The 27381-nt window shown below is 36.3% G+C and overlaps 1 protein-coding gene across 4 annotated transcripts in view; it reads right to left on the reverse strand.

Moving 5' to 3' along the window:
• The window catches only part of Cdh8 (cadherin 8), a 425418-nt gene that overhangs the window by 134245 nt on the left and 263792 nt on the right, over positions 1–27381 (reverse strand). For all 4 annotated transcript variants that reach the window (XM_055621036.1, XM_055621035.1, XM_055621034.1 and 1 more), the window contains one exon: positions 15560–15696. In XM_055621036.1, coding sequence (XP_055477011.1) covers positions 15560–15696 — 137 coding nt within the window. The remainder of the gene's footprint in view (positions 1–15559; positions 15697–27381) is intronic.

The following is a 27381-nucleotide window of genomic DNA, read 5'->3' on the forward strand; positions in this document are numbered from 1 at the left end:
TGTCACTTTTGAGAGCAGGAGAGTGTAAAGGACAAATAATATATTAGTATTTTTATAATGATATTTTAGCTTAAAGATCACTGAACATGTCCTTGATTCTAAGATCCCCTACATTTCATTGTATCACTATTGCCCTAGAGAATAAAGGACTCTCATGCTTCAAATATGTTTCCATAGTACTAAACATCCTATTATCTTTTTAAGAATGAACTCTATTAGACTCATCTCACAATAATTAAGAAATATTAAAATATGCAACCTGCCAATAATGAACAGAGACTAAAATCAAACAAGCATTTTGCCCAACAAAAATGTTAGGTCTTATAGCCATTTCGTAATCTTATAACTTCCCATCTCTAATCCTGTCCTCTACATTATAATGCAAACGTACATCTACAGATGTGTCATCAAATAGAAATAAAGAAATCTTAGTAACTTTTAAGCTAGCAGCTAAAGAAGAAAACCTTGAGGTAGAATTATAGTAAGCTCAAGAATGAAGTCCACATTTCTAGTGTGTATTTATAACCCTTACAATCTTTTAAATCTGAATTTTCCTGTTGCAGATGACATGATTGTAGGATATGTACCCTTAAAAAATCTCCAAAGTTTTCATAAGAGAGTGGCAGTAAGTCAAGTCCTTAGAGAAAAATACACCAGAATAAAATAATGGAATTTTTTACGCCTTCTTACATGTTTTATGATCTTCTTCAGAATTAATTCACAAGCATTGTGATTCCCACATTTTCTCACAATTCAGAATATCAAAAATAAGTCCTTACAGTAGAAATGATGATTTTATAGTGTTTATTACAGTTCTAACTTTCAGCATCTTAAATAATTATTTATTTTCTATCCTTTATATTCACATCTAAATGTTATAAAATTGTATATATCAAAACATAATAAATCACATTGATAGCTATTTTGGCATCCATGATAATTCACAGAGTTGAATATGAAGATGCCCAAAGATTAATAACCTGTTTTAGCCCATGATAATAATGGATATACCTTAAGTACACTTGTGATGATTTACCCCAGGTACTCTGCAAGTTGAATATCCTGTATCAGAAAACTTTTGGCCAGAGTTTCCCGAATTTATTTTTGTTGTTGTTGTTCAGGAATTTATTTATTTAATAATTTATTTTTTAGATTATTTATTTAATTATTTATTTATTAGATTCACTTTGAATCTCTGCTGTAGAAAAATTAAAGGTTTTTCACCATTTATAATTTCTATATATACGTAATAAGGCTTAGACTCGAACCCACAGATACAGTTCATTTAATTTCCATATACTTAACTATATAGCCATGAGGGTTTTATAAAGGTTTTGATAATATTCTAATTGAAAAATAATTTCATGATGCAATAATTTCCACTTCTGACATTAGATTTGCCCTCAGGAAGTTTCTTCTTTGGGCAACATTTCAAATTTTGGAACTGAGAATTGCTATTACTCATTCCTAAATAAATCAGAAGGTCTTCATAGAAATAACTGTGCATGCATTTAAAGCTGCTATATATATAACTAAAGCTATCAGATCAAGAACAAATCCTTCATTTTCATCACACTGTAAACAGAACCTCGTGGATTCCATTCCATTGTCAAATGGTCTATGACAGTCTTTTTTTATTTTTTATTTTTATTATTAGTTACATTTTATTAACTCTAAGCCCAGCTTTATCCCGCTCCCTCATTCTCTCCCATCCCACCCTCCCTCCCTCATCTCCTTCCTGCCTCTTTCTAAGTCCACTGATTGGGGAGGACCTCCTCCCCATTCATCTGACCCTGCTACCCTGTTTTATCAGGTATCTTCAGAACTGGCTGCAAAGTCTTCCTCTGGGGCCTAGCAAGGCTGCTCCTCCCTTGGGGGGTGGGGAGGTCAAAGAGCTCACCATTGAGTTCCTGTCAGAAATAGTCCCTGCTCCCCTTACTAGGGAAACCAATTGGTTACCGAGCTACCTCAAGCTACATCTGAGCAGAGGTTCTAGGTTATATCCATACACGGTCTTTGGTTGGAGAAACAGTCTCATATAAGATCCCAGTGCCCAGATATATTTGGTCCTTGTGTAGCTCCTATCCTCTCCACGTTATATTAACTAAGACAGTCTTGATTTACTTCCTGTCATGCTGTAATATCTGCCTGGAGTATAAAAAACCCAAGAGGAAGCACTGTGTAGGTAGATCTCATCACTTCCTTTTTAAGCCATGTGCATGTTTCATGCCACCACTTGTACCACATGACTGTAGACCAAAGGTGCTTCTTTCACTACAGAAGCTCCTTGGAGACAAGAACTAGGCTTTCAACAACATGTGTCCCTGGTTGGAATCACTGATATTTTAAGCAGATATTCTATATTTATTTGGAACATTTATTAATAGCCTATTGGATCTTAACGCTTTTTATGTTAGATGCCATTGCAGACAAATAGTTCTCATTCAAAGGACAGAGTTCACAGAAGATAATGAAATCAGCAATTCTTCTTTTCTCTAAGATCTCATCTTCGCATGCTAGGGGTGATTTATAGGATTTGTAACTGCTTTTTAAGATCCTTGTCTAACCATTCTCTTCTAGTAAACATCTAGATATTTTCAAGTTTATTCTAGGTTCATTTACCCTGAGAAGTCACCCCCACACAGGTTTCTTTCTTAGATTTTTTTTGTCTTCTTTTTTTTTAATAAACAAATGTGGGTTTCTATGGTACTAATCAGAGTTCATCTTTGTTTCTTTGTAACTGCTACATGATTATATTGGGAATGTGAAAAACAGTTCAACAGGAAATCAGTGCTGGCTCAGTGTGGGTATTTTTATATCCTGAGATACTGAAATATAAACAGACAAAGACAGTTAGTGTGCCCAACACACATCTAATGACGAATCATATTTAAACACCACCAATAAAAGAAAATTTCCCACACACATATTTTCTTCACAGTGCGTTAGTTGTTCATTTGTTTGCTAAACAAAGCAGTTAAATAAAGCCAAGAAAGAAATGATTTTTAAAAACACTTTTTATTCTTTAGGCATGGTGTGCATGGAGTTCATTGGAAAGGCACACTCAGAGAGAATTTATCATTTCATTGTTTAAAAACAATGTGCATTAATAAAAAATAGTTTACATGTTATATGGAATGGATATATACATATGTGCATGCACAATGTAATACACATATAGAATCCCTATGTGTGCCTCATGAATTTTAGCCCTTTATTAAATATCAAAATTTTACATTCACTAATTAACAAATTAGGCAAGTCAAGGAAATCACTTTTATAGAGCTAAGACACTGCTAGTACAGGCTAATAAGGAATTCATATATATATATTTTTTATTGCAGTGATCTATTTTGTTCTCTGTCTACCTCTCCTAGACCCTTATTATGCATTCACAGTTAAATTGTAACAGTGGGACTGTGGTACCTACCGCAGCGCCATTTCTTACTGGGTAGCAAAAGCACTTAGATATTAGATGTCAATATTAGCCCCCAATTTGGAGTATAATCATTTTAGAATTAAGGAACAAGAGCTTCCTAAAAGTCCAAATTCTGGTGGAGGTACCTTCTCAGATGCAAATATTAAATCTCATGCTCATCTGTATCACATCCATCCCATTCAGGTTTTTCAGTGGAAAGAAACCCTAAAAACAGTCACAGTGTTTCATGATCTCATGAAGAATTTCCTGAAAAGGCTGTGAATTCTAAAATTGGGAAAGGATGAGAGAACTTTTTCATAATTGCTGACCTCACCTGGATTTGCTCTTGAAGTTTTACAAAAGTAAGACTGGTATGGGCAGATGGAAACAGGTTTTGCAGAGGCCCACTCTGATTTTTATCTGGGTGAATTAAGTACACTTTATTAATCTTCAGGAACAGATAAATAATACAATTCAGAGCCTGGAATTAAGACTCAGATTTCAGATCAAGTCCACAGTTATCAGTCAATCTGGTAAGCTTGTACTTTATCGTTGATTTATTGGCAGAAAGAATGGGTGGTGGTGGCTCACAGTTATATGAGAGTTATTCACTTTAGCAGTTTCAGATAAGATTAGAGCACTGTGCAGCACTGAGCAATCATGACCCTCTTACTTCTCTGTGTCCCAGTCAATAAGACTTACAGTCTCCAGAAGCATCTAGACCTCTTCAATCATTACTTTTAAGCAGATACAGATTTCTGTTTATTCAAATTTCACCTCTAATCCAGCTTTCCTTTTATTTTGAATTAAGATTACTGGGACTTTCGTACTGCTCTTCACAATGAGAACAACAGCATTAGTCCAAAAAGGGAGCTTAGCTAAGTGCTAAGTGATTATAAATGCTGGCTGACAGACCTAGTTCCACATCCCCTTTCTCTGTGTTCTGACCTGTCCTGCTCCAGGGCCTATGCTCAGATCCTGAGCCCTTATTTTCTTTGTCTTAGTGCATTCACTGCCTTACAACCAACAGTGGCCAGAATTGCTTTCAAATTTATTTTTCAGCCATATCTACTTCTTTCTGATTTCCTTACCTTCAGACGATACTCTGGGCTTAGTCCTGCCTTCTTTGTTACAAAGTAGTGTTAAACCTGAACACACAGCCCAGAGTCACAGAAGACTGTGATGAGAAGAACCCTGTCTGCTCCAAGTACTTGTTTGCTTATAAAGATTTAGAGAATTACTACATGTGTGGCAAGAAAGAAATACAGTGTTTTTTCAAAGCTGACTAGATATTGGCTGTTTGGGCTGGGAATTTCTTTTACACCTAAAAGTACATTTCATCAATCCTGTGCTTTTCAAAATTTTGACACAGCTTCTTTTGTAAAAATTTCTGCAACTCCAAAAATGGTAGTTTCTTTTTTTGTTAACTGGTGTGTGTCCCCAGGTGTGTACAACAGGCAGCTATAAACCGAGTAAATGTGGCACATGCTAGTAACACTATAGTGTTTGTACCTGGGTTACATTTGAGGGTAGTTTTTACCCTATAAAATTCCAAGGTCCTAAATAACACAAGTAAAGGTGGCTACAGATTGAGTAGCACATGCCACCCAGGTTATCAGAGCTTAAATGTCTAACACATTCCAAACAGGACACTTGGTTTGTGCTAAAATGCAGGTGGTTGGGGACACTCAGGGGGAAGTGATCTATATTTAGCCTGGCTCCCAAAGCTTTGGATTAAGGATTCCTGTAAACAGAAAACATGCTGCACTTTCATTCTTTCGGCTCTGCTGTTCTGTAACCTGCTGCCGCTTCTTCAATACAGATCAGATTAAATGATAAGCTGACTTGTTGGGTAATGAATTATGGGATGGCATAGTTCCAGGCTTGCCTCGAGGCTCTCGAAGGGAAGAGAAATAAAGTTTACTATGTCAGAAAGCCTGGCTCTTTTGGGAAGGTGACAGGAGACCCAAGACCTCTCTCCATTATTACAAGATTAGTCGTTATTCTAAGAGAAGCCAGTGCTCCACAGTTATTACACAGGGAGTGTACCCTCACACTTGCCTTTCATATTGTGTTCAGTCACTTAGGGAAAAGTGACTTACGAAAGTAGAAAACAATAGTACAGGTGTGCGATTCTAATAACTGAGGGGTATGTATTTTAAAAATCTCGTTCCCACCAACCAATTAATAGTTTCTGTCTGGAGTCAGAATCCATCAGGAAACCCCCTGGTGGGTTTATTTATTTATTTGTTTGTTTGTTTGTTTGTTTAGAAAATAGAAACACTGATTTAAAGCACAATAATGACATATTATTACTGCATGAGAGTAGAAAATTTAACTGTTTATTATTTTAAAGATACAATTTAAAAACCTCAAGGTTACTTAGGTTTCCCACATACTTAGACTTGACCAGTGATTTGGATGAGAGGGACACTATAATAATAGGAAACTTGTAATAAAGCAACCTGCACTAGCTGGAGTATAACCGAAAAGATGTGGAAGGAACACACAGATCGGAGTTAAGTCACTTCCCCTAAAATATAAATGCGTGACAGACGAATGAAAATTAATGACTGCATACCAGCAAAGTAGACTTAGAAATCGGTTCTCCTAACCCTTAGTAGTCTCCTCTAACTATTGTGTATAAAAACTGCTAACTATACTTTCTATCCTGGTCCATATGACTTCTGCATCTTTATAGAAAAACTATTGCTTGGAAGCAAATTGGTGCAATATTACCCTATATTTGTACTTTTCTTAGATACATAATGTCATTCCCAAGTCGTAGGGTTTGATACTCCAGTCCAAGCGATGACCGTATGCTTTGGATGCTCCACTTTCACTTGAAAATACAGCACTCATACTTTTTGCTTCCCTATTTTGTATACTTTTTCTGGAGTAAGAGTTAGAGTTACAGCAGATGCCAGTGGCAGGGTGATTTCTTAAGAGACCAGGAAGGATCGGTGCTTTTTTTCTAGGCTCTTTAAGGTATGACTAGACAACTCTAAATTATATTGCCATACTAAAGAGCATGTGTTTTAAATATATACCAACATTCTCAATACACTTACCATTTCTTGGACCAAACAAGGGGCAAGGAAAATAATGAATAAAAAGAGATGAAGAGGGTGTGGGAATAAACTGTTGGAATGGTTAGAGAATGATGAAGTCATCATAGAGAAATTCCCAGTAAATTTTGAAAAGAAATGAAGTGGATACCATAAAAGGTTGCAGGAGAGTCAACGGGATTGAATAGCCTGTATGGGCTATTCACAATGTTGAATTCATCCTGGGCCTGCATCAGTTATCTCTTTTGTATTAGGATAACATTGACTCCAGTTCTTCCACATAGGGAAACATTTTGGAGGCTATCTCCATTCCCATCAACAAGTACTATCCTTCTCATTTTACCTATTATTTTTTTCACTTTTATTCTGTCTTATTCAGTTCTACCACTGTGAAGAGAAACCATGAACAAGGCAACTCTTATGAAAGAATACATTTAATTGGGAGGTTGCTTACAGTTTCATAGAGTGAGTCCATTATCACCATGATACAGAGCATGGTGCTCAACAGGTAGGCATGGTGTTGGAGAAATAGCTAAGGGTTACATTCCGATCCTTAGGCAGGAGGCAGAGGGGGACACTGGGTCTGGTGTAGGCTTTTGAAACCTCAAAACCCATTTCCAGTGACAAACCTCCTCCGATAAGGACACACACACACACACACGTATACATAAATTTATTAACTTTGTTACCCTCTGCAGCCCCCTCCCTTGTCTCCTCCTTGTCTCACCTTCCCTCTATCTTCTCTCCCTATACTCTTTCCCTAGTCTTCTGAGAAGGGAGGACCTCTTACCCATCTATCAGACCCTAGTCTATCAGCTCTCATCAAGGCTGGCTGCATCATCTTCCTTTGTGGCCTGGCAAGGCTGCATTCCTCAGGGGGAGGTTATCAAAGAGCCTGCCACTGAGTTCATGTCAGAAACATGTCCTGCTCCCATTACTAGGCAACCCACTTGGAAACTGAGCAGCCTATGGGCTTCCTCTGAGCAGAGGGTCTAGGTCGTTTCTATGCATTGTCCTTGTTTGGAGTATCAGTCTGCAGCCCCCACTGGGACCAGTTATTTTTGCTCTGTTTCTCTCCTTGTAGAACAAGTCTTTCTATCTCCCTCTTTTCCATAAGGTTTCTTGCACTCTGCCCAAAGTTTAGCTATGAGTCCCAGTATCTCCTTCAATATCCTGGTTGGTAGAGTCTTTCAGAAGTCCTCTATGGAGGGCTCCTGTCCTGTTCCTTGTCTTCTCCTACCTCCAATGTCTATTCTGTTTGCCTTCCTGAATGAGGATTAAGCATCTTCCCTAGGATCCTCCTTGTTGTTTAACTTCTTTAGGAGTATAGATTTTAGCATTTTTATCCTATAGTATATGGCTAATATCCACTTATAAGTGAGTATATATCATATGTGTCTTTCTGCTTCTGGGTTACCTCACCCAAGATGATCTTCTCTAGTTTTGTCAATTTGCTTGAATATTTCACGATTTCTTTGTTTTTAATTGCTGAGTAGTATTCCATTGTGTAAATGTATCACACTTTCAATTTACAATTTATTCATCCGTTCCTCAGTTAAGGGAAATCTAGGTTATTTCCAGATTCTGGCTACCTTGAGATTTCACCTCACATCCATCAAAACGGCTAAGATCAAAAACGCAAAGTAGAATGCATGCTGCAGAGGCTGTGGAGAAAGGAGAACCCTCCTCCATTGCTGGAGGGAATGTAACCTTAAACAGCCACTTTTGAAATCAATCTGGAGCTTTCTTAGAAAATTAGGAATAGTGCTACCTCAAGGTCCAGCTATACTACTCCTGGGCATATACCCAAAAGATGCCCCACCATTCAATAAGGACATTTGCTCAACTATGTTCATTGCAGCTTTATTTGTAATAGCCAAAATCTGTAAAGACACATATCTTAATCTTTCTCTACAGTCCATTAACTGAAAGCCAAGCATCCAAGCATATAACCCTATTGGTACCATTTTTATTCAGTCCACACTTTTGTCCCATTTCTTTGCTGAGAATATTGATCTTCACCTTATAATATCTGTATACCTGTCTGAGTTGCTAGATGTTGAAAGACATTTGCCATGCAACTGTGTTCCCAGATGGTCATATTTAGCATAGACATACAACTGCAGCCACCCTCCTGAATTCAAATATCACTATTGTTTAGCTCTTTTTGCCTCTTTTTGTGAAAGCAGTACAGATGAATGTGGACTTTCTTTTATTTTTGTTCTTCAGTAAACACAAAAACGGTACTGATCCTTGTGAAGTACTAGTCTTGGCTATCTGATAGGCAAAGATACACATTGAAGAATACACTTTTTCTTGCTGATAAGTCTGAAGTCTGGGGTTTGATCAGTCTGTTTCACCATGTAAGTACATAAACATGTGCCTGTTTCACTTTGAGAGCCATGCATCTACAATAAGTCAATATACAATGCATGGACAAAGGGCATGAGGGAGGTAAGTGAAGAAACATCCCACACAGAAAGATCTACACCAATCAGTAACAAGCATGCTTTGATCTATTAGCAAGTCTTTATTCTTGCTTTTTTTTGTTTGTTTGTTTGTTTTGTTTTGTTGTGAGGAGGAGAAAGAAATGCATGAAATAAATTAAGTAACTGACCTCAAATCCAGAAATGAATGCAAACTCAAAGAACTGGGTTAACTATAGAAAACTAGAAAAATGTATCACTTTCCAAAATTCATAGATTTATTCTTCATAAAGGGGCATAGTACTATCACTTTAAATTTAATTTTGATTACAGCTAAGATTGAAAGAGTGATTACTCTTTCCATTTCCCAGATGAGAGAACTGATAGTAAAAGAGAGGAAATATTGTGTCTAGACTTAGAAGGCCAAGTCATGGCCAAGGCTTTAATTCCATTCAACTCTAGAATTTCTCCATGAGTGATCCCACAAAAATACAATATTTTTTAATGCCTTAGGTTGGTCAAAGCAATTATTCTAGCAAATTGGCCTGAAGCCGAGAAGAAATAGTCCTTAAGTACTATCAAAGTAGCATTTACCCTGGGAGATTCGACTATCATTAGTGAAAATCTTCGTTTGCAATGTTGTACACAGGTCACTGTAGTGGGCCTGAGCAACGCATTATCACTAACTAAAGAAATTAATTTAATGGACTATTATATGTTTCTTGCCTTGAATACTCTCAGGTAACCAGCAGTAGTGTGCTTTCTGTAAATGGCAATTGCCAGCTTTGAGAACAGAGTTCTAAGTTTTGTCCATTTCTATGCCACACCATTGAGTTATGCACAGAGCACAGTCTTTAAAACTGGTATTGAGAGCATCTGGAAGGCTCCTGCACAGACTATTCTAAGAAGCCAATTTCTTCAAAATCCTCAGATGTCCTGCATCTCTTCTATAACTCCACCTACAACTCAGGTCCTTCATCTCCAAGCCCTGGATCAACTCTCAGCATAGTGCAAAGTGAGTCCCCACACAGGGCAAAGAAAAACTCAAAGGGAATGAGCATGAAACACCTGTCTTTCTCTGGCCCCCTTTTTAGTACTTATGAGTGCAAATAGCTACATGATTTGGAGATTAAGAGAAGGATGTGGCACTGTGAATAATGGGTGCTGGAATCTCTCCTCTTTGGATCCGAATTAGTAACAGATGGGTCTGGGGAAGGATGGATTATCTCTTGTTTACTTAGTTGTTTAACAATTATTTTTATTTTATGCATATAAGTGTTTTTATTAGATTGGGATCTTTGTTGAAATATTGATAAGGTTAAAACAGATACATATTATCTTTTAAACTTTGACTTCCTTTAAAAAATGTTCATTATTTGTAATTTTTATTTATTGAAAAAAGATTCTTCACTTATAGTGTGCATCACATAGGTTTCCAGTGCTGGAGGGAGACCAGGAGAGGACATTAGATTTCTTGGGATGGGAATTCTAGATGTGAGTTGCTACATGGGATGATGGAAACCAATCCTGGAGCCTCTGCAAGGGCATCACGTGCCCTTATCTGTGAGCGACTACTCCAATCTCCTATTCCTTTGATATAAACAATTGTCTGACTTTAGGGTTGATGGTATTAATTGCAAATTACAGTCATCTAAAATTTACCACATTGTGACCTCTAACCTCTTCTCCAGTCTCTAATCTGGAGCTAAAATTCCAGTTTTAAAAGTATTGAACCTCTGTATTGTCTTTTTATTTTTTTAAATAAATTTTAGGAGAAAAGAGCCTGCTCTGAGAATGTGCAACTGCCCTTTCTTGCAAAGTGTTAACAGCTAGGCAAGTCAAAGCCCTTTGTGTGGAAACACCTGCCTATTTGTGGGAAGAAGCTGTCCATGAAATTTATTTTTTATTTGAAAAATGGTATAATTTCATACATTCAGTACCTTTAAAGTGTCCTTTCATTTTTTTCTTCTACTAAACAGTTTGGAAGAAAGTAGGGTATACCAGAGGCATTCCTATCCACTGTGCTTATGGTGACAAGCTCTTTCAATCCCAGAAGTCATTTTGACAGTCATCTGTTTTAACCATTTCAGTATGTGTTACATGACACTAACCTGAGCAGGCCATAAACATATCTACTGTCTTTTCCATATTGAATTAATCTTAACTGAACATGCTCAGAAATAGCCTTGCTCCTAATGTACTTTATATATGTATATAATACACATATATTATATATGTATAAATACATATATGCATGCATATTATATGTACATATATCTAGATTATATATATATATATGAGTATATATATATATATATATATATATATATATATATACTCATATAAGACAGTACATTATGGGCTGGATAATATATAATAATGTGTTTATATATATCTTCCAACTACTATTCTCATTCTTTCTTTAGTTCACAGAAAAACTAATTGCTTCATTCATTTCAAGAAATAGATAATTGATGACAGAAATTCAATTTGAGCAGTAAATGAGGAGGATAGAAGATCCAACTGATGATTTTGCAGTCTCTTTCACACCCCAATCTTTGTTTTGTATAAAATACCGAACAACTCACTTAACACATGTCTGAGTGCCACCATCTCAGCCATTTATCTCGCGATACCTACTGTCAAAGAGTGCTTTAAGAATTAAATGCAGTCTAAGGTTTATATAGGTCCATCTCATTATTAAATTGGTCAACATACTCAAATGGTTACTTCCTGTCCTGACAAAGAACAACCATGTGGTGTTGTTTCTGAAGACAGGCTAGTAGCTAGCAGAGATGTAGTGCCCCGGCCTAATGTCTGGCTAACACGTGAGCATGTAACTGCAGGCACAGGAGTCTCATGAGATGTGCCAGTTGATGAGGATGCCATGCTCGATCTATCGTCACTGCAAATTCTTTGGAAATACACATAGAGAACTACTAACTTATTGATTTAAGTTAATCTGACACAGGAGGAAAAAGGATGACATCTCTATTCACAAAATAGAAAACAGATGGACTTCCCTAAAATCCACTTCTTAGATAAATTTCACTTGTTTAAATCTTTTTGTCTGATGAGATGGCATCCCGACAGAAATTTCAAATTGTTCTCCTGGAAATGAATATTTCTCTATCATTATTAGAACCTTCTCCAACGATGTTTTCTTGTCCCAGATGGCTTTAATATTCATATTAGACAAATACAATAAATACCTTCTTAGTATTTTCTCTAAGACAGGGCCTATGGCTTTCAAGATAAATATTGCATTTGATACTCCATAATCAAACTGAGTCAATACAATTCTCTAAAATATATTCACAGTTATTCCACTTTTTCGAAATTCTGGTGATTTTATTATATCTGCTTTACTTGACAATTATAATTGTACATTTGAAGTTTTGCTATTTGTGCCTAACCTAGCAATATATATATATATATGCACATTCTTGTTCTTGTTGCTCTTAAGAACATAAGTGAAAAAACATAAAATCAGATTGGCAGTAGATTTATAACTATAAATTTTATCTAAATTATGTGTCTTGGCTAAAATGCACCAGTTAATGTCATTGTACTCACCAAAGTAAGTGAAATCAAATATAGGGCCTGGGGGGATTAGTCAGTGAGTAAACTGCTTGTTATATAACCGAGGAGACCTAAATTCAAAATCCCCGAACAAACTCCGGCTCTGGGACACAGAGCAGAATGATCTTTGAAGCTCACTGGCACTGGCCAGCCAGTGTAGCCAATTTGGATATGCACACATGTATAACACACACACACACACAAACACATGCACACGGATGGTGAAGGAGAGAGGGAGACAGACAGACGAGACAGAGACAAAGAGACAGACAGACAAATAATGAGACGAGAGGCACAGAGATCATGAGACACAAAGACAGAGAAACATGCACGTACACACACACACACAGACACACACACACAGACACACACACACACACACATACACAGATTCTTATTTAGACAGATTAGCATGTGCTTATGTTATCAATTTCAAATCCTCTAAAGTTCAAGATGAAGCTGAGTTCATCTAGGGAAAGAATTACCCTGTGCTTATCCTCTGTATGAAACCAACTGCACAAATTTTGTCAGAGACAAATCCCAGTCCTTACTATAGAAATATATTACAAAAATTGTTACTGTGCCAGTTTTCTTTTATAGTTTGATTTTCCTGTATTTGTAGTAATAATCATGATGAATCCTAACTTGTTATTTAACTATTACAGAAAGAACTGTTTTTCATTTTTATTATGAAACAGTTTTTACTAAAATTTTATGTTCATCAAGAGAATGTAATTTTTTGGCATTTTTTTCCCCTCCTCTCTAACATGGAATAGATTGTGTTTCAGGCATTCATGGTTTTTCTTACATCTGTACCTCGCACTATGGATAGATAGCTCGGCCCACCGCAATATTCTCTTTCACCGTAGGTGCTCCCAGGGCCATGGGCAGAAAACCTCTAAGAAAAGCAGAGCTTTGGGTTCTCTTATCCCCAGCAGTATCCACACAGAATACATGGGTGCTAGGAATGAAAGATTCAACGATTACTGAAGTAAGAGAGCACCCTGAATCTCCCCTGACAGCGGTGTGGCACTCTTGTCTTCCGGAAGTTAATAGCTCATTGCCACAGAACATCTGTTTTCTTTTGTCTTTCTCATTTTGAGATTCCTTGAAAATGAATATTTTGTTTCTAGATTGCCCTGCAATGTTTCTTAAACACCTGTTTGGTGAATTCATTTACTTTTGTTCCTTCCAACGAAGTACATGATTGCTTATAATTGGGGCAACCTTGATGAATATTAAAGCAGAGGCATCTTTCTCATTAAAAATGGAGCACAGACTAAGGTTAACTTGAGTAGATTGTATTCTATTCATGAAAATTTTATTTTTAAAGGTAACTACTGCTTATATCCTTTATACAAATTTATTTTTTTCTCTCAAGCTTTCCATGGTCTTAAGCTAATGTAATGAGGCACAGTTTTTCTTCTCTCTTAGAGGCTGAAGGTGATAATGATACTTCAACGCTATAAATTCTAGGCATTTCATGTCTGTACATTTCTGAACGGGCTTAACACTTCTCATAAAGCCAGACTACCAAACAATGTGCTTGGTTTTATTGTTCCCTTAACATTACAAGGGAAGAAACTACAGCCACAGTAAGGCTTTAGGGGAGAAAATAGAATCTGAAACCAGGAAAAGGTAGTTTCCAAGGCCTTTGTCCACCCAGCGCCAGACATTACTTCCACTTAACTATGCTTTCCCACACAGAGATGCTGCTCCTCTGTCTTTAGATTCTTCTGTGTCTCATCATGTAGCGATTGGTTAAATGTAATTCAGATCTCCCTCCCTCTGCCTCCTCAGAGCTGGGATAATAGATGCACCTCACTATATCCAGTTACAATTCTTTTTTTCACAATCTCCAATCAGGACATTGTCTTCATAGTCCACAAATGCATCCTTTATCACACCTGGGTATCTATCAATCTGTCCCTGTGTCTCAGAGATGCTCCTTTGTTTTCACAGTTGCTATCAGAGAACAACAAGTGGCATTTCGAGTATACAACACCGATTTTCCTCTCCATTCTCTCTGTGGTATGCATAGTGAGTGCCCATCACTCTTCACTAATGTTCCTTTTTTTTTACATTTATTCTGATATGTATTAAAACATAAAGCATTAACATCTGTATTTCCACACTATATTTTACACAAGACCTTCTAGAATACACTATCGTCTCCTTTGGACTCGTGCAATGTTGAGGGCCTAGTTCTGTGTTTCGTACAAACATATTTAGATACTATACAGTGCATATTTTGCTTAGAAATACAACAAAAAGAATGTTCTTTTTACGTTGTGTGTGGGGAGTGGGTATAAGTGTGCATGCGCACTTGTGCCAGTGCACACGTCTGTACTTGCCAACATAGACACCTGTGAAGACCAAAGCTTGACTGTGGGATGTTTTCCTTAGTCATTTCTCTCTTACATTTTTAGGAGGGATTTCCCACTGAGCCTTGAGCAAGCTGTTTCAGCCCGACAGGTTGACCACCAAACTCTCACGATCTGTCCGTCTTTCCCCGTAGCCCCGAAGTGGCACACATAGACTTACATACCTGGCTTTTTACATAATTGTTGGGGACTTGAATCATCCCTTTCACATTTTTTAAATAATAAAAAAATATGAAAAAAGCATTCTTGCAAAGCTCGTGTCATATCAATTTTTACTATGTAGCTACTGTAGTGGCTTCATTAAGTATAAAAACAAAATCTACACTATCAAAGACCGACAAGGTGTTATTTTAGTAACACCATAAACTAGCAGATTTTACACATAATTTTCAGAAAAAAATAAAGAATTTTATTAAAGATATTTAATGGTTCTATAATAGTTAAAAAGTATAAAAATATCCAGACATGGAAATGTTTCTTTCTAATATATATTCATTACATTTGTTAATTTTCTATAGTGTAAATTGTTTTTGTGTTGGAATGATACCTTCAGAGGCTTCTTGTGAACAGTGAAATAAATATCAATGGCAAAGCATCTAGACAGAACAGGTTGTTTATCAGCTCTTCCGTGGGTACCAATAAACACATTCACACAGTGAAGAAACCAGCCCAGATACTTACTGATCTCAGTAGCAATGATGGTGATATTGTGCCAGACACTTAATTCCCTGTCCAGTGGAGTTGCTAGTGTTATCTTGCCATCGTCTGCATTGATGTTGAACTGTCTCTCCAGGTCAGTATGACGGTCGATGGAAAACCTACAGAAGAGAGAGATCTGTAATCTCCTTCAAGGTTCTTATGAGGCCTACCTTCTGGAGCAGACCTTTAGTAATCCTGGGAGACTCATAGTTGTGAAGCCAAATGAATTGGGAAACTCTGTGGCATCATAATTTGTAAAACAAAATGACTGAATGAGGCTCAGGAAGCCTAATAATTATTATCTAAGGAACAATTAGCCACATATGCAACATGAAGGTCATAAACCACCATCAGTTTCAATAGGCAGAATCTTTAAAAAAACTGATGCTGATGAAGAGTTAATTGGACAATCCATCATATTTATTAGATACCTTATGTTAATTAGCCATTGCTACAAGATACAATATAAAACAACAAACTCAGGCCAATGCAAAGTATACTGGAAACATGTTATTCATTGCTGTTCTAGGAAACATGGACTTTTCCTAAACTTATCTCTAACTGAACTGCATTTCTGAAGTTTTATTTCAGTCATGATAGTTTGTTAAACTATCATTTTAAGTAACCATTTAAGTTTTCAATTAGTATGAGTTGGTAAAAAAAATATGTACTTTTTGGTAATGCAGTAAATGTTTTTACTAGATAAAATATGTTTTTTATATATGTACCATGCATAATAGTTTTAAGTGAACATGAGAGTAGTCCCTCAGTTGAGAAAACTCTTCAAAATTGAAATTTAAGAGAATAGTTAGGGATTGGTTAGGTAGCTTGGTGTTTGCGGTAGGAATTAATAAGAGTAATAGGGCAAACAATTTTTTGGTAAGGGGAGTTGCCATCGTTATCTTCTCATCTCTTCACTAACTATATAGTGAATTAAGTAGGTTTCTAGATATGTGCCATTAACGGAAATGTTATTCTTCTGCTTTATTTAGATTTTTATTCATTAGAAATGTTATATGACTTTATTAGAGTAGATTCAAAGATCTACCAATTAACAATCATCATGAAAGTGTTTGAAATAGTACCACAGGCTACTTATTGTTATTGACATTTATTTATTGATAAATTCATTATTAAAACAAGTAAAATTACAACTTTTTAATTTTTTAATTTTTATTAATTACAGTTTATTCACTTTGTATCTCAGCTGTAGCCCCCTTTCCCATCCCCTTCCAATCTTTCCCTCTCTTCCTATGCCCGTCCCTTAGTCCAATGATAGAGGAGGTCCTTCTCCCCTTCCATCTGACCCTAGTTTATCAAGTCTCATCAAGAATGGCTACATTGTCTTCCTCTGTGGACTAGTAAGGCTGCTTCCCCCTCAGGGGGAGGTGATCAAATAGCCACCCCATGAGTTCATGTCAGAGACAGTCCCTGTTCCTATTACTGAGGTATCCTCTTGGACACTGAGCTGCCATGGACTACATCTGTGCTGGGGTTCTAAGTTATCTCCATGCATGGTCTTTGTTTGTAGAATCAGTCTCAGAAAAGACCCCTGTGCCCAGATTTTTTTGGTTCTGTCGCCCTCTGTATGCAGCTCTTACCCCTCCAGGTCTTTCTATCTCCCACTTCTTTCATAAGATTCCCTGCACTCTGCCCAAAGTTTGGCTATGAATCTCAGCATCTGCTTTGATACCCTGCTGGGCACAGTCTTTCAGAGGCCCTCTGTGATTGGCTCCTGCCCTGTTCCCTGTTTTCTCCCTCTTCTGATGTCCATACCATTTGCCTTTCTGAATGAAGATTGAGCATCTCACCCAGGGTCCTCCTTGATTAGCTTCTTTAGGTGCATGGATTTTAGTATGATTATCCTATATTATATGTCTAATATCCACTTATAAGTGAGTTTATACCATGTGTGTCTTTCTGCTTTTGGGACACCTCACTCAGCATCATCTTTACTAGACCCACCATTTGCTTGCAAATTTCATTATTTCCTTTTTTTTTAAGTTTTGATTTAATAGTGATTCAGTTACAAATAAAACTAAGAAAATGAGGACTAGCCATATAATAGAGATTCAAGAGTCTATCTCAACTCTACAAGGTAAGTGAATAATGCACATAGGATTCAAGAACTCCACAGACTGGGGTTAATAGTCTCAACAAAATGGTAATCATGATGAGGTAATTATCATAAATTCTTTGAATCCACAGTAATTGGAGAGGAGACCAAGGCAATGTTTCTGTAAACATAATAGTTAAGGGAAGCACTAACGTTCCAATGTTAGCTGTAAAATATCTGGACAGACATATGCTTTGTCCCACACACTGTATATACTCTGAATCTTAGAAAGAGACAAGAAATGATTGCATGAGAATCACTTTATAACCATGATTTTCCTAAATAATTATATCAAGAATTCCTGGGTTTAAGTAATTTTTCTTTATTATTCTTGTTATTATTATTATTAGTAGTAGTAGTAATATTTATCACAATTTATTCTCTTTTTATCCCTGCTGTAGTCCCTTTCCTAATCTCCTCCTGTTCCCACACTCCCCTCTCCCCCACGATGTCCACTGATAGAAGAGGCTCTCTTCACTTATTATCTGACCCTATCAGGTCTCATCAGAACTGCTTTGATCCTCTTTCTCTGTGGCCTACTTAGGCCACCTGCTCCCTTTACTAGGGCACCCACATGGAGACTGAGCTCCCCATGGGCTCCATCTCAGCAGGGTGCTAGGTCCTCTTTATTCATGGTCCTTGACTGATTTATCAATCTCTGCAGAATGCCCTGCGCTTAGATTTTTTGGTTCTGTTGCTCTTCTTGTGGAGCTGCTGCCCCTCCAGGTCTTTCCATCTCCCCCTTCTTTCATAAGATTCCTTGCACTCTACCCAAAGTTTGGCTATCAATCTCAGCATCTGCTTCAATACCCTAATATCATAGTGCTACCTCAAGATAGAAAAGATCATCCTGAGTGAGGCAATCCCGAAGCAGAAAGACTCACATGGTATATATTCACTTATAAGTGGATATTAGCCATATAATATAGGATAAACATACTAAAATCTGTAGTTTTAAAAAGCTAAACAACAAGGAGGACCTAGAGAAGATGCCTAATCTTCATTCAGAGGAGCTAATAGGATAGACATCTGAAGTAGGAGAAGACAGGGAACATGACAGGAGCCTTCCTCAGAGGGTCTCTGAAAGACTACACTCAGTAGGGTATCAAAGTAGATGCTGAGACTCTTAGCCAAATTTTGAGCAGAACACAAGTAATTTTATTTTTGGGCTGCTGATGTTCCATACATAGATACAATGAGATTCTCAGAGGCCACAGTAAATGAGAATTAATCAAATCAGTGATGCTCAGTGAGTCCCTATTCCAAAGCATGCTCCTTGTCTCTTTAGTGGTGAATGACTGAAACTTATAGCCTTAACAATTTAGAATGCAGTGAAGGTATTTTAAACAATGTTTGTTGTTGTTCTCTTGTTTTTTTTCCTCATTTTTATTTTATTTTATTTTTAAATATTTTACAGTTTATTCATTTTATATTACAATTGTGGCTCCCTCCCTCATCTCTTTCCTGTCCCACCCTCCCTCCATCTTCCCCCTATTTCCTTCCTCTAGTCCACTGAAAGGGGGAGTTCTTCTCTCCTGCCATTCTTATTAAAAGATGAGTGATAAGGACAAGAAACTTTTTCAGAATATATATGTATATATATGTATATGTATATATATATTTTTTTTTTGCTTTTTTTCTTTGGATTTATATGTGTTTTGATGTGTACAAGGGCACATGTGTGTATATGCTTGCGTGTATGTACAAGCAGATGTGGAATTTCAAGTCTTGTTTGGAGATCTTCATCACCAGCTCCTCCACTTTATTCTTTACTACAATATATCCACAGTTCAGTAATTCACAGTCTCTCTCTAGTCAAATCGCTCTTTGGAATATCTGTTTTCATCTTTAGAAGCTACAATTACAGGTGAAGATTTGAGCATCTGAGCACTGAACCTCTCGCTTGCACAGCAAGCTCTTTCTCCACTGAGCCTTATATTTGTGTTCTTGGTCTGTAGTATTATTACTTGGTTAATTAAAAAATCACTTGTCTTTTATTTCTTTGTTGGAAAATTATGAAATATATATAAGAAATTGATTTGAAAACTGAGAATAAATTATACAGAAGTCTTTGGCTCTTTGTAGGTGCTAAGAATAGGTCTGTTTGTTGATAATTGTTAAAGTTCCTCAATAAATAGAATCTTAAAGTAGTTGAAGGGTAGTGGGGAATGACACATCTCTAACAGAATGTAAAAGGCATTAAATTAGATAATTTGTTGTTGTTATTTAACTTCCATAACTCAAATAGAGGTTTAAATATTTATATCAATTTTTAAAGTTCCATTTCACTGCAGACTGTAGGGAGTGAGTCATACGAATTCATTAAGTAAGCAATAAATGCTTCCATTTGCTAACATCAGTATGAAAAAAGTAACAACATTACATGATTGCACAATGGAGGGAACTTGAAAGGAAAAGTGACTTTGTTGACGGTTCTTTTCTACCCAAACTGTGTCAGGAAAGCTGGTGCTTCTAAAAATGTTTATTTCACCTACTTCGTTGTCAGTTTGAGATCATGATACATTTTCTAAAGTATGGCTAACTATAAAAAAAGATGGATAACCTTGTCATCAGCAAGAACTATTCAACACTGATATTTACTAATACAGTGCTGAATAGATTTTTCTTTCTGTATTTTGATTATCAGATTCCAGAGACTCTAGATGAGATGAATAAGAATTGGAATAGTTGACATTCCTTATAGAAATTGGTATAGGATTATACATAAAATTTAAAAATTTTGCTACCAATACCCACGTACTTTAAATGATTTAATTTCTATTCTATGTAAAATATAGAATAGAGTATAACTGTAAGGCAAATGGTCATTGCTTTTGAAATTAAAAAAAAAGAAAAAGGAATGAATATGTTTCTTACAGATGCAACCATGATACTATTCATATTATGGTACATAAAGGAAACATAAAAATTCTAGAGAGAGCCTGAAAATCTGCAAAACGCGAGAAAATATTAGAGTGGTTTCGCATATCATTTCATTCTCATGAATTCAGAACAGCATTCAGGGGAAGAGCTTTGCTATTACTTTCTGAAATAGGTTTTCTTTTGATTTATTTGGATGGACTCACAGTTGTTTTGAGTCCACAGTATAAGACCCCCAGGTATGAAAACCTAATTATGCAATGAATGAAAACAAAACTTCTTAAGGTAATAGAATATTTATATAACATAACTAGCAAATAGAAAAGTTAGGACGAGTACTTCTTTGTGATTCTTTCTAAAGTCCATTCAGAGATCAAGCACAAAGTGCCCAGAATGGGATAGTAATAGACCTAATTATTACAATTACTGTGAGAATTAGATGAGATGACATGCTAGAGCACTCTGTGTTGACCACGATGAAATTAGCACTGCGTCAGGAGCTCTTGCTTCCCGGATGGGTCAATGTCATTCTCAGATGCTACATGTATACTGAGTATAAAAAATAAACAGAGAATCTAGGAGTGTTAGGTTGGGATGTTCACGTGCCCCATAAAACTTTCATTTAGGAATTCAAATCCCCCCAAAATGAGAGGGTGGATTGCTGAGGAGGGCTCTTCTCTTACAAAAGAAACTCAAGGGAGTCAGCAAGCTCTTTCCTATTATATGAAAAGACGGTGAGATAGCATTTTACAGTCAAGCAAATGAGGGGAGAATCCTCATCAGGAACTGCTCTACTCACATTCCAGTCTCAGGACTTTCCCACCTCTGAAATTCTGAATTATAATTACTGTTGACTTAAGCTGCCCCCTATATGATACTTTGTTAAAATCTCCTGAACAGACAAGACTTGATCTAAGGCGTAATTCCTTTTCTCAATTTGGAATCTTCCAATTTGAATAAATCAGTAATTCATAAGTATTGTAATATGAGATGTGAAGATGATTTGCTAAATAAGATAATTAGGATTTAGACATCTGAATACCAGGAATAAAGTCTTCTATCTCTCATCATTTTTATATACTTTGGGATAAATTTTAATCCACCTCATTTTCTCTTAAATTCTGCTCTGATCTTTGAGAGCATGGTTAGTTTGTGTGTTTCTTCTTAGGCTACCAGGAAAGTCCCAGGAGATCCTTTCCATAAAGAACAAGGTCTGGGTTCATGATTTCTTCTCTAGGATTCATCCATAGCAAATTACAGGGGCGGGGAACACTCTCAAAGAAATATAGAGTGGCTTCAAAATAACAAACCAGGAGTAATGACTGGAATTTGTAGTGACATATAAGTTTGAAAATGTAACCACTTAGGAAAATGGCACAGAAGAATACACTGGCCACTTATCTACTCCTATTGTTGCTCTGAAGAGTGTCACAGAAGGTAGACTAAATGTTGGCCTTAAGACGAGACTCTTCAGCTGAAACTCAGTGGGAAGTTTCCATCCTGTCAACTTCTTAATCCTCCATACCAGCCTATAAATTGTATAACATATCTACTCTACAATGTATTGCTTTGCAGTGAGTTGAAAAATAGCTGATAATAGGTATAAAAGTAAATATATAAATGGCGAGATCATTGAGAGGCCAGAGTGATTGTGGACATGAGAGTCCAGAAATAGAAAAATGTCAGTAAAGATCCTAATTTAAATACATTAGCTTCTCTGAGAAGAGCAAACTATCCTAAAAGACTCTTACACTGTTCTCAAAGTCTTTGTGGTATTTGTCTATATTGCAGTCTCTGGGACTGTGGAGATCTTAACAGAACATAGACTCCAGTAGAAGAGCAGAGAAAGTACACTGGCTTTCTAGGTCATGATTCTTCCACAGGTCATTTGTCCCACTTGGCACCGTTCTTTGTTGGGTTTTCTTTCTGAAGGATGTTTCTCCTATTATTCTTCAAACATTTACCTGACCTCTGCTCTTTACTTACAAAAAAAAAAAATCAAAAACATTTATTCATCCACTGTAACAAGAAATAAGTTAGATTTTATTGCTGTTGTTATTTAATAATGCTGCCTAGAGATAGTCATATATTAATTAAGGTTTTTATTACATGTGAATCATGTTATTAAAGAGATTGTAAAGAAAGGAAAAACAGAAAAAGAGAGAAAGAAAGTGTGTGTCCTAGAATTAATGTTCAAAAGGGAAATATAGGCTATTTAGTATATTTAGGAACCTTATTTTATGTACATGATTGAACTCTTTGTTCTGATTTCTTGATATTTATGTACTATATTTGTATATCCTTTAAAAATTAGTTATGATGTTTTAGTTGAAAGTTACAGCTTCAAGCAAAATAATATGCACATTGGAGAATCATCTTCCTGCCACAATAAGAATTAAAAGAAAGAAAGAAAGAAAGAAAGAAAGAAAGAAAGAAAGAAAGAAAGAAAGAAAGAAAGAAAGAAAGAAAGAAAGAAACTTCTCATTAATACACTGGGAAGGAGAATGTAAAAAACCGGGCTTCTTGGGTCATGATTATATCAGTTTTAATGATGAGAGCTTGGAAATAGTTCCTTTCAGGTGGAGAAGATGAGTTCTAGAAAGCATATTATGTATTTAGAAACAAGTATTCACAGAAATGCTATTGAAACTTTCTTATTTGTAATCCATCAAATTACAACTGTTTGGCTTTTTCACCAGTATTTCTCAACACCACAGCTGTGCTTCCTGGAAGAAACAGCCAAGGACTTTACCAATTTCCTTTGTGGAATTAAGATATACATGGAAGAAAATTTCCAAGTTAGTTGCTTAGAATATATATATATATATATATATATATATAAATAATTAATATATATTAATTCTTTATTAATTACATTTATTCACTTTGTATCCCCCCTGTGGTTCCCTCCCTCCTCCCATTCCAATCCCTCCCTTCCTCTACCCTCTGCATGCATGACCCTCCCCAAGTCCACTGATAGGGGATGTCTTCTTTTCCTTTCTTCTCATCCTAGTCAATTAGGTCTCATCAGAAGTGGCTGCAGTGTCATCTTCTGTGGCATGATAATGCTGCTTCCCTCTCAGGGGGAGGTAATTAAAGAGCAGGCCAATCAGTTCATGTCAGAGGCAATCCCTGTTCCTATTACAATGGAACCCACTTAGATACTGAACTGCTATGGGCTACATCTGTGCAGGGGTCTTAGGTTATCTCCATGCATAGTCCTTGGTTGGAGTATCAGCCTCAGGAAAGACCCCTGTGCTCAGATTTTTTTGGTTCAGTTGCTCTCCTTGTGGAGTTCCTGCCCTCTCCAGATCTTACTGTTTCCCACTTCTTTCCTAAGATTCCCTGCACTCTGCCCAAAGGTTGACAGCATCTTCAACAAATAGTGCTGGTCTAACCGGATGTCTGCATGTAGAAAAATGCAAATGGATCCATACTTAATCACCCTGCACAAAACTAAAGTCCAAGTGGATCAAAAACCTTAATATAAAACCAGACACATTAAACAGCTTAGAAGAAAAAGTGGGAAGAACCTTAAACTCATTGGCACAGGAGACAACTTCCTGAACAGAACACCAACAGCACAGGCTCTAAGAGCAACAATCAATAAATGGGACCTCATGAAACTGAAAAGCTTCTGTAAAGCAAATGACACTGTCATCAGACCAAAACGACTGCCTACAGACTGGGAAAGGATCTTCACCAACTTTAGAATATATTTTAAAGGGGTAATTTAACATGAGACTCAGTGACAGAACATGAACTCATGTCAATGGTTTTATTCAATTCAGAGGAACTAACAGGAATCAGAAGTAAGTTTAAGAACATAACGTTGGTGTTGTGAAAACAACTGAGTGAATGGGTATTGTGGTGAGAAACAGTACAGTGCTACATTACTGTTGTTGCTGATTATTAAAAACAAATTTTCCGTGATTAACATGTTGCCTCAACAGACATAATTCCACTTTGTATTTTCAAGCCAGTACTTATCACAAAACTCCTACTTTTTATTCTCATGTTTTGGGGTATAAAAGGTTTACATTTGATTCATTGCTTATAATGCGTAATGTGCACATAAACACACATGGACACATAGCACTCTCATGTGTGTGTGCACACATACACAAATATTATACCACACTTCTTAACACTCTTCACTTGACCTAGCCCCAAGGCCATACACCCACAGGAAGCCAACATCCATTTCTAAAATAATTTTCTTCTTCTGCAGTTAAGAGGATTGGAAAAAACAATTTGGTGGTCATGATCACTTTCAGGTTTCATGAGGTTCTCTTCTTATTCCCTGTGACTCCAGGGCAACACAGTCAAACTTCAGGTTGAATGCTGAATAAGAAATATACTCCAAAGCTTTACTAATAATGACAACATTCCAGTTAATGCAGCTGAAACAGGAAAATGATATTAAATCTATGATTATGCAGTTATTAGAGGCACACAAAGAGGTAACAAACAAACCCGTAGAGGCCATCATGGACAGACAAAATTCCACAATGAAACAGGTGAAGGAAATGAATAAAATCATTAAAGACATGAAAATGGAATTAGACTCAATAAAGAAAACACAAACCAAAAAAACCCTGGAGTTGGAGAACTTAGAGAAGAGATCAGGAACCACAGAGGTAAGCATTAATGACAGAATACAAGAGATGGAGGAGAGAATCTCAGGCACTTAATACAATTGTAGAAATTTAAACATCTCTCAAAGAAAACATCAAAACAGAGAAGTTCTTGATGCAAAATATCCAACAAATCAAGAAATCATGAAAAGACAAAACTTAAGAATAATAGGAACAGACCAAAAGGAAGACTCCAAGCTTCAAAGTCCAGAAAATATTTTCAGGAGAATCATAAAAGAAAATTATCCCAACTTTAAGAAAGCAGTGTTCTTAAACATACAAGAGACTTAACGAGCATCAGAGTAGACCAGAAAAGAAATTTCTCCCACCACATAATAATCAAAACACTAAATCTACAGAAGAAAGAAAGAAATATTAAAAGCAGCAAGGGGCAAGTGATCAAAAAACAGGCAATTAAGTTCATGCCAGGTCACAAAGGAAGAGTATCCAGGCAGTTCTGATGAGACTTGAGAAGCTATGGGCTGATGGCAGAGGTAGAGAACTCCCTCTTTCAGTAGACTAGGGAAAGGGAATGGGGGAAGAATCAGGGAAGTTGGAGCTGGGAGGATTTGAGGGAGGGGGCTTTAATTGGGAGATAAAAGGAATAAATTATTTAAAGAAAAACCTGCAAAAGAAAAAGGCCAAGTATCATATAAAGGCAGACCTTTCAGAATCATATCACATTTCTCAACAAAGCTAGAAGGTCCTGGGTACATATCATGAAGATAATAAGAGACGATAGATGCCAACCCAGACTACGATAGCCAGCAAAATGTTCAATCAATATAGATGGAGGAAAAAATATTCCATGACATAACTAAATATAAATAATATATAAAATCAAACGAGCCTTACAGAAGATACTAAAAATAAAACTGCAACCCAACGAGATCAACTACACCCAAGAAAACACAGGATAAGATACCTTCACAACAAAAAAGCAAAAGAAAACAAGCAAATAAACACACAATCACCAACTCCCCAATAAAAAAAACCTAACAATTATTGGTCACTAATATCTATCAACATTCAATGAACTCAATTTGCCAATAAAAAGATACAGACTAACAGAATTGTTGGGGAAATACCATCCAGCATTCTACTGCATTCAAGAAATACACCTCTGCAACAAAGACAGACACTACCTCAGAGTAAAGGGCTGGAAAATTTTTTTCCAAGCAAACCTACCCAAGAAGCAAGCTGCAATAGCCATCCTAATATCTAATAAAATAGACTTTCAACGAAAATTAATCAAAAGAGATGAGGCAGAACATTTCATTCTCATCAAAGGAAAAACCCACTAAAGGACATCACAATCCTGAACATCTATGCACCAAACACAAGGCTCCTGCATTGTAAAAGCAACATTATTATTAAAGCTTTAACATGATTAAAGCTCAAATCACACATTGAAACCCAACACCTTAATAGTTGGAGACTTAAACACTCCACTCTCACCAAGGGACAGATCATTGAAACAGTAACTAAACAAGGAAATAATGTCACCTACAGAGGTCTTAAATCAAATAGACCTAATAGATTTCTACAGAACCTTTCACCCAAACACAAAAGAGTATAACTTCTCAACACCTCACGGAACCTTCTCCAAAACTGACTAAAGTGTCGGGCACAAAGCAAGTCTCAACAGATACAAGATTGAAATAATCTCTTGTATCATATCACACCACCATGGTTTAAAACTAGACCTCAACAATAACAGAAATAGTGAAAAACCTACACACACATGGAAGTTGAACAGCCCTCTACTCAACAACAGCTAGGTTAGAGAAAATAAATGAATAAATAAATAAATAAATAAATAAATAAATAAATAAATAAATAAGTAAAAACAAAAACACTTCCTAGAATTCAATGAAAAGAAAGGTAGAAATTTCCAGAACTTATGAGACAAAATGAAAGCAGTGCTAAGTGGAAGTGCCTTCATAAAAAAAAGTCAAGACATCTCATACAAACAAATTAATGGTACACTTGAAAGCACGAGGGAAAAAAAAAAAGAAGAAGACGAAACAGACAAACAGACAAGCCCAAGAGGAGGAGATGCCTGGAAATAATCAAACTCAGGTCTGAAATCAATGAATTAGAAACAAAGGAAACAACTCAAAGAATCAAAGAAACAAGAGCTTTTTTTTTTTTTTTTTTTTTTTTTTTTT

Source organism: Psammomys obesus, unplaced genomic scaffold (assembly GCF_907164565.1).
Source record: "Psammomys obesus unplaced genomic scaffold, mPsaObe1.curated_primary_1811, whole genome shotgun sequence".
Taxonomy (NCBI): domain Eukaryota; kingdom Metazoa; phylum Chordata; class Mammalia; order Rodentia; family Muridae; genus Psammomys; species Psammomys obesus.